Genomic DNA, 14012 nt, shown 5'->3' on the forward strand with positions numbered 1-14012 from the left:
AAGAAAGATCGCCCGACATGAATCCCATCGAACATTTGTGGGACATAATGGAGAGATCAGTTCGTACACAAAATCCTGCACAGGCAAGACTTTCGCAGTTATGGACAACTACAGAGGCTGCACGGCTCAATATTTCTGCAGGGGATTTCCAACGACTTGTTGAGTCCTTGCCACGTCGAGTTGCTGCACTCCGCCGGGCAAAAGGGGGTCCGACATTATATTAGGAGGCATCCCATAACTATTGTGACCTTAGCGTGTACACACAATGAGTAAAATTTCGTTATTTGCTATATTTCCTAGTCTTGTAGTTGTAATGGGCAGCAGTGCAGAAGCGAGGCCGCGTGAAGGTACCGTCGGAGTTGCGCGTAAACACAGCGGTAAGCGAGCATTTGCGGGTCGCGACTAATTGTGCGGCAGCACTAGCGCGAGCCGTAATCAGCCGCGGCCGGCACGTGACTGCGACAGATAAGTGACGCGGCGGTGTGTAGCGGCGCTCCCGGCGTCAGTCAGCACGCCGGCCTATCATGGATTACTTGCTGAGCCGGGTGAGTCGCGGACCCCCGCCGCGCGCTTTTGCCAGCGCTCCCTCTCTGTCAAGCCGCAGGCCGGAAGCAGCTTCCGCCTCTCTTTCCTGCCTTCTCTTTCCCTTCGACAAGAATCTGAGGTCAACGTGCCAGCTTTCTTCCTATCTGTCGGCAGACGACGGCTGTGTTCGGTGTCGACGAATCGGGCGCTCAGCGTCCTGTCGAGTAACGTGAATATACATTCGTTCGGTTCCGTCAGAGTGGTCGGATGTGTAGAAGAGGCGTCGCGTTAGCGACCTATTTTTTCTGACGACGGTAAGATTATTGTACAAATGCTGAACAATGTGACGTACGAAAGCACTGGAGGAAAGGCAAGAAGTGCGTTACGATAATTCACTGCGAAAACTTGAAGAGTCGACTTCTAATGTCGCTTCCGAGAATATTCCTCATATTTCAGCTGCTGGTTGCAGTAATTCCCCCGTCAGTACAAAATAAGTTCTCCGACCTCTGTGTCAGTTGAAAGTGCCTTTTTTGTGGTGATGTTACGGTGTCCACTCCAATGGCTGATATCATGCAGCTCTTCACGGAAGTCTGTTCGGTGCAAGTCTTTTCATTTGTGAGTAACTACTGCATCTTACATCCATTTGCACTTACTATAGTGATACCTTGTTCTCCCTCTCCATTTTTAACCCGCTGTACTTCCGTCCATCACTAATTTGACGATGCCTTGATGGTAACTCAGCGTATTCCATCAACCGATCTTCACTTTTAATCCTAGAGCATTAGAGGAGGGAAAATGTTACATTGCTACTAAACCATCGGAAATTTTACTTCTCCAAATTTTATTCAAAGGAAGTTGTAATTTATAGGTTATGCACTACTTAATTGCAATTATTAGATATCAGATGGTACCGTAAGCCGGGTATGCTTTGAGCTCAGTAGCTACTTTGACCACTCATACACTAAAAGTTTTACAGGACTCTGCTGGCTTTCAAAAAAAAAAAAAAAAATGGCTCTGAGCACTATGGGACTTAACTTCTGAGGTCATCAGTCCCTAGAACTTAGAACTACTTAAACCTAACTAACCTAAGGACATCACACACACCCATGCCCGAGGCAGGATTCGAACCTGCGACCGTAGTGGTCGCGCGGTTCCAGACTGTAGCGCCTAGAACCGCTCGGCCACTCTGGCCGGCTCTGCTGGCTTTCAGTCGGATGTTTAGTATATACTGTTTGGTGGTAAAGTTCCATTAATATACGCTCGATGGCATCTTGTAGTGTTGTTTTTCTTGCGCAAAAGCTGCCGAAACTGTTGCAACTTATAATTGTATACGAAAAAGTGTATGAAAATGTGATTGTGCAAAATCCACCGATATCATCTAATTACAAAGCCATCAATGTTTTCAACTATATTATGTACGTTACTCGATAAATTCTCAAAAAGGACCACTGATAAGCTTTTTGTTCACATGTATGTCAGCCAGCATATTACGATATCTGAGGTCATGTGAATGATTTCTCTGTTTTGGGGTTACTATGACCACTGGTCATTGTTACCCACGATTACAGATACACAATTTATTAAACAGTGTTGACGCCAATGACCTTGCGGAACTAAGGTATACGAACATTAACCATCGATGTAGAGATGAAGGCTAATTTTTAGTTGTTAATGTGCCTACAACTAAGGAAAACAAATGTCTGTCACAGATTGCTCAAATTGCAAGCTGTTGTGGTTCAGGCAGTGTTTCAGGTATAACATATAATGTCAAATATCTCTGGAAATAAGGAATGAAGTTTGCCTGGCTACAAGTGCCAGATATTGACTCAGTAAATGAAGAATGGATAACCTTAGTTCTAACTGCACCAGATGTTCTGAAACGAGGATTTAGGTTAAAGATGAATGAAATGTAAGGTATTATGTTCAACTAAATTTGGAGCTTTGTGTGTAGTACTCAGTCTTAGTACCTTTCACTAAATTTATAATTTTTATGATGGATCATACTGTTTGATTTATGTACTGTACTACGTTATTTTCTGTTATGAGGAAGTTTAAGTGTTTCCGGAATACCGGCCACAAATGGAATGGTAGTTGACGGTTTTGGTGAAGTGCAGGCCGATCAGTGCATCCCCAGATCCATGCTAACGTTGACCACCTACAAGTTTTTCCATTACTTCCTCTGCATTTTAGAAAATGTATTGTACTAATTAGTATATAATTCTTTGACACAAGCCCCTATGTTCGCTAGCATAAATATCATAGAAGTTAAAAAATGGTCGTGAGAATCACATTTGACTCTGAAAATCGGTCAAAATAGTCCCTGTTTACTGTATGTTACAAAAAAAAAAAAAAAAAAAAAAAAAATACAAAATGCCCTTTTTCATACCCTATAATGACAATTTTACAGCTCAAAATGTTATTGGAAAAGGAGCCATTATTTATTTTATGCACTAGTTACACATTATTACAATTATTACAACTCTAAGAGTATTTTACACATAGATTGTGTAGAAAGCCTTCTGCTTTAGACACTATTATTACAATCCAAGCAAGACTAGATTGGTATTTCTTCCGCGGTCACCCAAGAACTCATCCTCCTACTGCTCATTTTCTGCTTCAAAGTCTGGGTCTACAGCACTGTCATCTGTACACATAACATTATCTTCGTCAAGAAAATATTCTTCTTCATTCAAGTCTGCACTGTCTGTGTCTTTAGCAGCTTCTTCAAGCGATTTATCCCATATGTTAGTGTCGAAGTCAAATTCAACTCCGCCTATGTTGTGCTAATTTCAGTAGCAAAAGACGAGATTAGCACTGAAGACGACCAGTGTGATATAAACTAACACTCTTCTGACTGTGAATCTTTTACAGTTCACCTAATATGCATTAAGGTGTGTTCTAAGCCACAAAACAAAGATGCCGACTATTAGAAAACAGGCACACCATTTTTAAACACTTGTAATATTTACGACAAGAGCATCAGTGTCAGCAAACCGTTGGAGTCAGGCAATAAATGTGTCAGGCATTGTTAACAACAATGTTTGCCATAAATGTACTCAAGAGCACGTGTTGCTCAACTCTCAAGTGTCCAGATTGGCTGGAACCGTGAAGAAATACCAACTGCAATCGTAAATTTTACGAGAGGTTAGTAATCTAGTGTTCATTAAGTTGTGCCACAAATTTCTTTTCTCTCTTATTCGAATCACTACCGTTACATTTAGTTATGAGACCTAGCCCTCCAAACGTCAGCATTATTCTGAATAACGACATTGGCTCTGAGCACTATGGGACTTAACATCTGAGGTCATAAGTCCCCTAGAACTTAGAACTACTTAAACCTAACTAACCTAAGGACATCACACACATCCATGCCCGTGGCAGGATTCGAACCTGCGACCGTAGCGGTCGCGCGGTTCCGGACTGAAGCGCCTAGAACCGCTCGGCCACAACGGCCGGCTGAATAACGACATTTCAAACGCTTCTATTGTTCTATTTCCTAAACTGTTTTCCCCCACGTTTCACTTCTGTGCGAGGCTACATACAGCAAATAAATTTAGAAAGAACTTTCGTCTTTTTTATTTCTTAACTTCAGTACGGCGTAAATCCCTCTCAGCAGGGAGGATGTTGGGGGTCATGGGAAGACTCAGTTCCAGTGAAAAGAGCAGAAGGAATACATCGCGATGGTCTTGAAGAAACTATCGCAGTGTTCGCTTTAAGAGATATAGCGGAACCGCCGAAAACTTTGTCAGTACTGATGGACTATGGTATGAAGTACACGAAATATATTCGCATTTGCAAAAATATGAATAACCATCAGCTGTGTAATGGAAAGACGACATTGAAAATTTGTGTCAGATCGGTACTCGAACACATATTTCCTGCTTATCGCGAGCGATCGTCTTACCATTAGACTATCCGAGCACGACTCACGGTCAGAACCAAGTTTCCATATGTCGTCAGCCATGTGTCTACAACCTCCACTCGTACATTCGTTATGCATATTCCCGTACAGAGGAGACATTTTAATTGAAAGTCACTTGCCCGGTGTCGGCGAATAAATACTATATTGCAGTGCATGTGTTGTTCAGAAGTACGATGCAAAGTTCCTTGAGACAGGCACGCATGTCCAAAGGAACAGGCACTGCGGCGACTACATGCATGTCTGAAGGAACTTCGTATCGTACGTCTGAACAACAAAGGCACTGAGCCCAGAGTGGCCGTGCGGTACTAGGCGCTACAGTCTGGAACCGAGCGACCGCCACGGTCGCAGGTTCGAATCCTGCCTCGTGCATGGATGTGTGTGATGTCCTTAGGTTAGTTAGGTTTAATTAGTTCTAAGTTCTAAGCGACTGATGACCTCAGAAGTTAAGTCGCATAGTGCTCAGAGCCATTTGAACAAAGGCACTGCATTATCGTTGACACCGGACAAGCGACTATCAGTTAAAATGTTTCCCCTGTATGGGAATAAGTATACAGAATGTACGAGCGCAGGTTATAGCCACATGGTTGACGACATATGGAAGTTAGTGTCTGGCCATGAGTCGTGCTTGTATAGCAGAATCGATAGGCTACCACACGGCTAAGCGGGAAATTCGCTACCGAGCGAGGTGACGCAGTGGTTAGCACACTGGACTCGCATTCGGGAGGACGACGGTTCAAACCCGTCTCCGGCCATCCTGATTTAGATTTTCCGTGATTTCTCTAAATCGTTTCAGGCAAATGCTGGGATGGTTCCTTTGAAAGGGCACCGTCGATTTCCTTTCCAATCCTTCCGTAATCCGAACTTGTGCTCCGTCACTAATGGCCTCGTTGTCGACGGGACGTTAAACACTAATCTCCTCCTCCGGGAAATTCGGATTCTAGTCCCGGTCTGGTAAAAATTGTCATTGTGGTCATTCCATTATTCAGCTGATGGTTGTTCATACATTTCATGTATTTCATAACGGCTGTAGTCGCCGCAGTGCCTGTTTCTTCGGACATGCATGCACAGGCACTGCAATATCATATGTGATGTGAAGTGTCCTTCTCAAGACTGTAAGTCTTTTTTCTCCAGTGTGTCATTGCTGGGGCATGCGCAAGAGCGGTTACAAATTTCACGGTTACTTAGTCTTCTCCCCAATACATTGTGGCCAGTGGATAGTGAACTGGTGAACTTGGTCAAGTCATGTTGACCCTACACTTCAAGAAGCAAGATATCAAACATTTTTCGAATGTTGAGACGAAATTATTACCAAACATACTCACACATCTGCCATTCATTACTTTTCATCGTGACATTTCGCACCACCCTCTCGAAATAAGACATTGAAAGACAGTCAATAATTGTGCAGCTGCAAATGCTAGAAAAGCCTGCAACATCTAAACACAGTAAGCCGAAATTTTGATCAGATCTTCATTTTCGAGAAGTGAGCTCCAACACCTTGGGTGAAAAAGCCGAGCCTTTGTCTCTCAACAGTATAAAGGATATTCATGAATACGTTTAGGATGGTTCTCTGCCCAGGAACGGTACTCAAACAACTGGTTCTTCATATCGCGAAAGGTAACAAAGTGGTTGAAACATCTATCTCACAGTCGGGAGGTGCAGTGTTCAAATTCTCTTCTGGTCCTTATGCGGCCATCCAGATGCAGGCTTCCTTGGTTTCCTTAAATAAGTTAATGAGTATATTGGGATTTTTTCTTCAAAAGCGGTACGCCCGATATTCTTTCCCATTATTTTCCATTCTAAATCTTGCTGCGTCTTGAATTGTCTGGTCACTGACTGGACGTTAGATCATAGCGCTCCTTCGTCCCACTCTTGTCCAGTCCGAGCTTGTACTCCATCTCTGATCACATCGTCGTAGACGGGGCACTAAACCCTCATCTCCCTTTCCACTAATATATCGTAGGATACGTCCAAATCAGTTGTACATTTAATGAATACCACTTAGCCGGCCGCGGTGGTCTCGCGGTTCTAGGCGCGCAGTTCGGAACCGCGCGACTGCTACGGTCGCAGGTTCGAATCCTGCCTCGGGCATGGATGTGTGTGATGTCCTTAGGTTAGTTAGGTTTAAGTAGTTCTAAGTTCTAGGGGACTGATGACCACAGCTGTTAAGTCCCATAGTGCTCAGAGCCAAAAATACCACTTATCCTGATTCAAATCGCAGCAATAGTAGAAATACAGAGGTTGCTATTTGTCGAAAAGTTAGATATGGTTTACGGCGGAATGTGTTTATGGGACCTTCCAAACGGGGTGGAGCAATGGTTAGCAAACCGTACAAGTGTCCATGAAAATATGAGTTCAGTTCCCATCTGGCCATACAGATTTAAGATTTCCATGGTTTTCCGACATTCTCTAAGACAGGTGATGGAATGTTTCCTTCGAAAAGGAAGGTTCCAAATCCTCTTCCCATCCTTCCTCAGTCCGAGCTTGTCCTCCGTCTGTAATGATCTCGTCGTCGGCGAGACGCTACACGCTATCCTCCTTTCACTGATGGTACCTAACACTGCGGCGTTGTCTTACTTGTGGACATTTTTGCCACCGGGTCAACAGAGCAGTTGTGTAAACCGAAACTTTTAACTGAGAAGGGGACCACGTCTACTCGTCATCACCGATTTCGTCCAAATTTTATGGTATTTGCAGGGCTTGGTCGGGAATGAAAGTGACACAAAAGAGAGTTTCAGATGGCCAAGCGTTTAGAAAAAAATAGCATTTTTGGCACAGATCGGGCGAGCCACGAGCCATTTATGTTAGCCTAGCTTCCAGGCAGCGGCTGGCGTAGCGGGAACAGTGCGGAACAGTAATTCGAGGGTCGTGGGATCGAGTCCCTGTGCGAATACTTTTTTATTTTCAGTTTTTGCGTTAGTTACACTGCAAATAAACCGAACTACTACTCAGTATATTGAATTTATTATTGTTTTCATAAAAGGAATGAAAAGGAAAGGCAATGGAAAAAATGGGGTAGCAAATAAATTTCCAAGAAAGGACTGTACTTATGACGTCCACGAAAACTTTGCAAATAACTTTCCAAGAAAATAGCGTAATTAAAGCATACAGAAGTTCGTATTCCATCAGTTTCAGCTTGACCTTCGAGCAGCATTAATCGTGGTTAGCTGCAGTGTCCGATGAGAGAAAACCTTTTACGTATGTAAACCAAGTTTGTTTTTCTGTAGATACATCAAAGCAACAATGTAATTCTGAAAATATGGCGTTTATAACGTGTGCAATACGCAAAGAAAATTACTGCTCCCCATGTTTTACCAAGATCGACGAGTGTAACGCCAGAACGTTTTAATCATCAAATGTAAAATAATAAAAACAGCTACTTTTATATACGTAACTGTCGTGCACGCCTTTCAATTCTTTCCTGGAAATCTATTTGCAGAGTCTTTGTGGATGCTGTAACTCTTGGAAATTTATTTGCTATCCCAAATTTTCGTCTACCTTTCCTTTTCATGCCTTTTAAGAAAATATTATTAAATAAAATATTTTTTTCGGTTAATTTTCAGCCTAAGTAACGGAAAAACTGAAAATAAAAAAGTGTCCGCAAATGCACTCGACCCCACGACCCTCGGATTAGCGTTCTGTACTCTTTCCGCTGCGCGAACCATTGCCTAGGAACCACGCTAACATAAATGGCTGATAGCTCGCCCGATCCACGCCAGAAGTACTACTTGTTTGTCTTTTCCCTAAACGCTTAGCCACCTGGAGTTCCCTCTTCTGTCACTTTCATTTCTGGCCAAGCCGTGAACGTACCATAAATTTGCACTAAATCGGTGATGGCGAGTAGGCGCAGTTCCCTTGTGAGTATGATGTAATCAGATGAGTACAGGGTGTTTGAAAAAGATGCATGCGAGTTAACACGACTGTATCTTCTACGCCAATGAAGATAGAAAGCCGGCTGAGGTGGCCGAGCTGTTCTAGGCGCTACAGTCTGGAACCGCGCGACCGCTACGGTCGCAGGTTTGAATCCTGCCTCGGGAATGGATGTGTGTGATGTCCTTAGGTTAGTTAGGTTTAAGTAGTTCTAAGTTCTAGGGGACTGATGACCTTAGAAGTTAAGTCCCATAGTGCTCAGAGCTATTCGAACCATTTTTTGAAGATAGAAATTAGGGGTGAATTTCAAATTATGCAACCCTTGAACCTGTTATAAGTTGCAGGTTGATGCGACTGCCAGCAGGGATCATCCGGGTGCAACTTGTTCGCTCACTCATTTATTAACCAACGTGTGTCGTGTCGAGACGACGTTAACGCAGCAACAAAAGGTGTTTAACGGTCTCTGTTTCAACAGGTGCAATTCAGCTACAACCGTGCGGTGTAATTTTCGTAGAGAGTATAGCACTGCATCTCGTACAGCCTAAAAGATGTACGGATCTCGCATTGCACAATTAGCCTCCACAATCGCATGGCAACACAGTATGTGGCTTCATTTTTTTTTTTTTTTTTTTTTTTTTTTTTTTTTTTTTTTTTTTTTTTTTTTTTTTTTGCTTTGGGAATTTGGACATACTCAGTATATGTGTCTTCCTACAGTTTAGAGTGTTGCATAGCACCAGTTGTGAATGCAGTATTTCCAGACAAGCTCACAAAAATATGGGAATCGTTTAACCATCTTCCGACGTTTATCTTGTATCCGGTAACGAGCTCGTTTAATATTTGTGGAAGATAAATTAAAACTTTGATTCTAAACGTAACTGTGCAAAATACTCCAAGATTGCACGTGCACGTATGTAAAGTATCCAACCTGTAAAATCGTACGGTTCTTTTGAAAGTGCAAACTTAGTAGTCCTATGCGTAAAATGAAATTCACCCTAAATTTTTATCTTCTTTCGTGCAGAATGTATAGTCTTGTAAAATCGGACTAATCTTTTTGAAACACCCTGTATACGGCACTGAGGTATGAATGTGTTCTGAAGTTCAAATTTATATATCTCAAGACTAGAGAGAAAAATTTATTCACCATTGAAATAACTCGTGATGAGCCAAATCAACTGTAGTTATTCTCACTTTAATGCAGAGTATCACAGCAAAAGGCCAACATTGATTTAGATTTGCGTAGAATAGATCCAATGAAATTATTAATAAGTTCCCGAAGGGCAATTTTCCACTCGTTGAGAAGAGCGAACTCGAAATGTGGAACAGTTTAGGAAGGTATCTTTTTTAGCTGCAATAAGAGGCCCAGACAAGTTCGGGTTCTAGGAGCACACTGACAATAGTATTAGAGTTCATCCTCCCCTTGTATCATGGTGTCTACCAAAAGAGTCCCGTGGGATTATGGTACGTCGCTTATCAAAACGAAAAAGCGATAGTGGCATCAGCAATCGGGAAAACGAAAGACCGGAAGATCTAGACCACTGAACTGTCAGAAAGCCGTCTCGGATGATAAGGAGATCGGTAGTTAAATGATGCCAAATTTTGTCCGCAACATCTATTCGTTTTCACGATATTTCGATGTTCACAGCCTCTCCAAGAACAGGGTTTCCCATAAGTACCTCCAGGCTTTCAGACGTCAACAGCACAAAAACGACAAGACATACGGAAAAATTACATACGTCAGTGAATAACACAGCTCTCCAAGTTTCCATCCGTAATACGCGCCATGGTGCGTTTACCCTAAGAGGCAGGCGTGTCAGACCATGTAGGGCCGTAGACAAACCATCCGCTCCTTACTGTCGGATCGTCTCAGTTTGCGCCGGCAGATAGGTAACCTAATTAACAGATTTCCAAAGAACTCTGCTGCCACGCCCTTCTGTTAACGTTTGCCGCATCACGAACGGCGCCCATATTGATCATCTATAATGTGAGTTACCAACATCGGGAGATGCTGTGTCCTCTGATTTCAGTTTTCAGTATGTCTTGCAGATTTCACGCAGTGATCTTCTGAAACCTATGAGGTACTTATCAGTAACGCTGTATAAGAGCATAGGCTGTTAGTGTTAACAGCAAGTAGTGACAAGTATGTGGACAAAACATGACTGCGTTTGGTGTGCAGTTACCTAAAACATTACTACGTCGAATATTTTCCGAAATGATTTTGTCGCGTCATTAACGGGCTCATAACAGATGACTTCGTGCTTTGCGGCCCTTTGACGATGACCCGATGTATTTGCTTTGCAGCTGCCGTCCGCTTCAACAGACTATGAGAAAGGTGTAACAGTGATCTTCGACTGTAGTCTTCTTGGATGACTTTATACTTATTTTCCTCTAATACCCCCCAGTTGTCTGAAAAAGAGTGGACAGCCGTGAAATTACGCTTTGCAGCTCAACAACTGTGTTTACTACTTTCTAGAGTGATTACTCAACCCCTATTCTACCACTTGGTCGCTATACTTCTTATAGCGAAAAACTACACTATTAGTATTGAGTAAATATTAGCGGCTCGCACCGATTATTCATAGAGGTCCAGGACTCGCCAGTCACGTGTCCAGGTGACCAGAATGACTTATATACGACTGCAGTAATAATGAGCAATAAAATGTGGAAATTTGTGGTAAGTTACTGGTCATCGGTCCCTAGGCCTACACACTACTTAATCTAATTTAAACTAACTTACGCTAAGAACAACACACATATATCAATGCCCGAGGGAGGACTCGAACCTCCCACGAGAGGAGCCGCGCGAACCGTGGCAAGGCGCCCTAGACTGCGCGGCTACCCTCGCAGTTAATAATGAGCAGATATACTTCAAGCTGCCCGAATAACAGGTAGTACCAGAATTTATTCAACAGTCTCCTAACTGTTTTGACCAGTGATCTTATCCAGAACTGTGGTACAACGTGATTCATTCTGCCTTTTTCGGGTTTGACGATTAAACAATCTTTACAGCCACAGACGTGTATGACAGTTACTTTTATCGAGCAGTTACACACAGCTACAGAAATGTTTTTCACACTTTTTCTAAATTTGCAGAATTTACACCGCACAACAGAATTAAAGGATCACTTCTTCGAAACCCCGTAATTGCCTTCCATTGCGACGCAGAGCTTTGAAGTTTGTCTCAAAGGTGTCTACAACCTTCCTCCGTAATGTTGCAAAAGCATGGAGCCCTGCTACTTCACTCTCGGGCTCGACGCTTCAAACAGCAATGTGTCGACATATGAGAAAAAAGACCTCAGTTCAGAAATTAATGTGACGTTTAATGTGGGTTAATGATGTCACATTGGCACCAAATTTCATCACAATTCTGCCCATCACCACTGTGGACGTGTCACACAATGGGAAGGTCGTCGAATCCCTTCTTATCCACATTTCACCTCTTCTTTTGACGCCTCTGCTATGGAGGTTAGAAAGGCAACGCCAGCACTGAAATATCGCGATGCTGTTATGTATGGCCGAAGAAAAGATTTCAAAAACGCCATCGCTCACATAAAGGTCGTCAATGAAACCACTTGTCACCTCTTCCATGCCATTTGTCTGCCTGCAGGCGTCTAGGACTACTTCGCAGGTCTTCTCTGTAAAGGCACATTTTTAAAATTTTCAGTAGATGTGACCGTTTGCCACCGAGGGTATTGCCAAACTGGGGGTTCTCAGAGGGGCCGTTTGCCGCTGTATTCAAGCATGTGGCAATGTTGCACCCCTCCGTGATAACGCTACAGGAGGGAGTGCGATAGGAGGGCTAAAACAGCGTAACGCCCTTTGCTGCTTCAGATCACGTTCAAATTTCTCGAATGGTTTTGAACGGTCCCTTGTTGGATACATCCTGTATACGAGAGCCAAAATTGTTGTCGCGCTGCGCTCCAAAAGAGCACGATCACATTCAATGGGGATACAGCTCCGCAATGTCCTTAGAGAGGGTATGAAAGTCCAGGGATGTCAGCAGCTTCAAATGTTGTAAAAAGGACGTCGTTATGTTACCCGTCGCAGAGAACTGTCGTTTTCGATCGCGAATTGTGCAGCAGTTCAAATGGTTCAAATGGCTCTTAGCGCTATGGGACAACGTCTGAGGTCATCAATCCCCTAGAACTTAGAACTACTTAAACCTAACTAACCTAAGAACATCACACACATCCAGGCCCGAGGCAGGATTCGAACCGGCGACCGCAGCGGTCGCCCGGTTCCAGACTGAAGCGCCTAGAACCGCTCGGCCACACCGGCCATCCGTGCAGCAGCCAACATCCCAGGGGAAGGGGTGATTTCATTGACGCGCTTTATGCGGTATGTCTTAAATATTTTCCTTGACCACACATAAGAAAACCGTGTGATTTCGAGGCTGGTGTCAACGTTATGACCTCCGTCACAGAAGCGTTCAAAGGAAGGAGTGAAATGTGGGTAAGAGGGGATGCGATGACCTTCCCATCGTGGGAAATGTCCACGGTGCCGTTGTGTACAGTTGTGGTGCAATTTGGTGACAAAAATATCCCGCCTTGCACTTCAGATGAAATTCTGAGTTGTGACACATTTTTCGCATGTGATCACATCGCTTTCTGAAGTGTTGTCGAGCCCGTGGGTGACGCAAGGCAACTATACAGAGGAAGGTTGTAGGCACGTTTGAGCCGAATTTAAAACTCATGCTTCGTAATGGGAAACAACTACCGGGTTTAGAAAAAAATATATATTATTTAATTCTGATGCACAGTGTAAAGTGGAGACATTGGTGATTTTTGTTTGTAGTAGAGTACACCTAGCAGAAAGAAACGAAAAGGAGAGACCATGTTTTAACGCCTCGTCTACGACGAGGACATTAGAGACGGAGCATAAGTTTGGCTCTCACAGTAAAGGGAAGAAAATCTGCCGAGCAATTTCAAAGCAACTATCCCGCCATTCTCCTTAAAAGATACCGAAACCACGGAAAGCTTAAATCTGGGTGACATGACGTGGATCCGGACCCCGTTCCTCCCGCATACGAGACCAGTACCCTAACTTCTGCGACAACGACCTCGGCAGCGGAAAGGAAATTTCACTAAGCTTTCCCAAAACTTTTATATTAATTTATTTAGCATAAATACTGATAAAGTATTTCATACACGCATCACAACCATGAAATTTATATTAAACTTACTTTGTATCATTCGAAGAAGCTGCAGCGCAAAACATTACTCTATAGTTTTTGAAAGTAAAAGTTTATCTACTTTCTGCTGTTGTTACGTCACACAGTGCACAAAACAAATTTTACGCTATACTCAGTCACAATTTATCGCATCAATTTCATGCGGCTCGTTGCAAACACGTAATATCTCATCTCTGTACGCAGAAATCAGTTTATTGTTCTGGTTTAGTGATTATTTGAGCGATGTTATTGACAATATTTGATGATAAGCATTAAGAGAAGGGGAATGTAAACGAATGAAATACTCGTACTAAAGGGGAAACACAATACGTCGCATGAAGTTTAGATAGACAGCTATTCGGCATCGGTTGGATAGGAAGCACATACATTAACGTTACTGAGCATCTTCACTTCACAGCGTTTCTGAACAGAGCTTGTGTTACCATTGAGATGACGGAATCCTAGTCTAAGTGTAATGTCAAAAATAAGTTACATTAGTCAGTCTGTATTGATCTTTCTGATTAGCAA

General features: G+C 43.1%; 1 protein-coding gene across 1 annotated transcript in view; it reads left to right on the forward strand.

Moving 5' to 3' along the window:
* Positions 1-509: 509 nt before the first annotated feature.
* The window catches only part of LOC124555044 (UTP--glucose-1-phosphate uridylyltransferase-like), a 225491-nt gene continuing 211988 nt past the window's right edge, over positions 510-14012 (forward strand). Inside the window, exon 1 of the mRNA XM_047128816.1 lies at positions 510-545. Coding sequence (XP_046984772.1) covers positions 525-545 — 21 coding nt within the window. The 5' untranslated portion in view covers positions 510-524. The remainder of the gene's footprint in view (positions 546-14012) is intronic.

This window comes from Schistocerca americana, chromosome X (assembly GCF_021461395.2).
Source record: "Schistocerca americana isolate TAMUIC-IGC-003095 chromosome X, iqSchAmer2.1, whole genome shotgun sequence".
Lineage (NCBI taxonomy): Eukaryota > Metazoa > Arthropoda > Insecta > Orthoptera > Acrididae > Schistocerca > Schistocerca americana.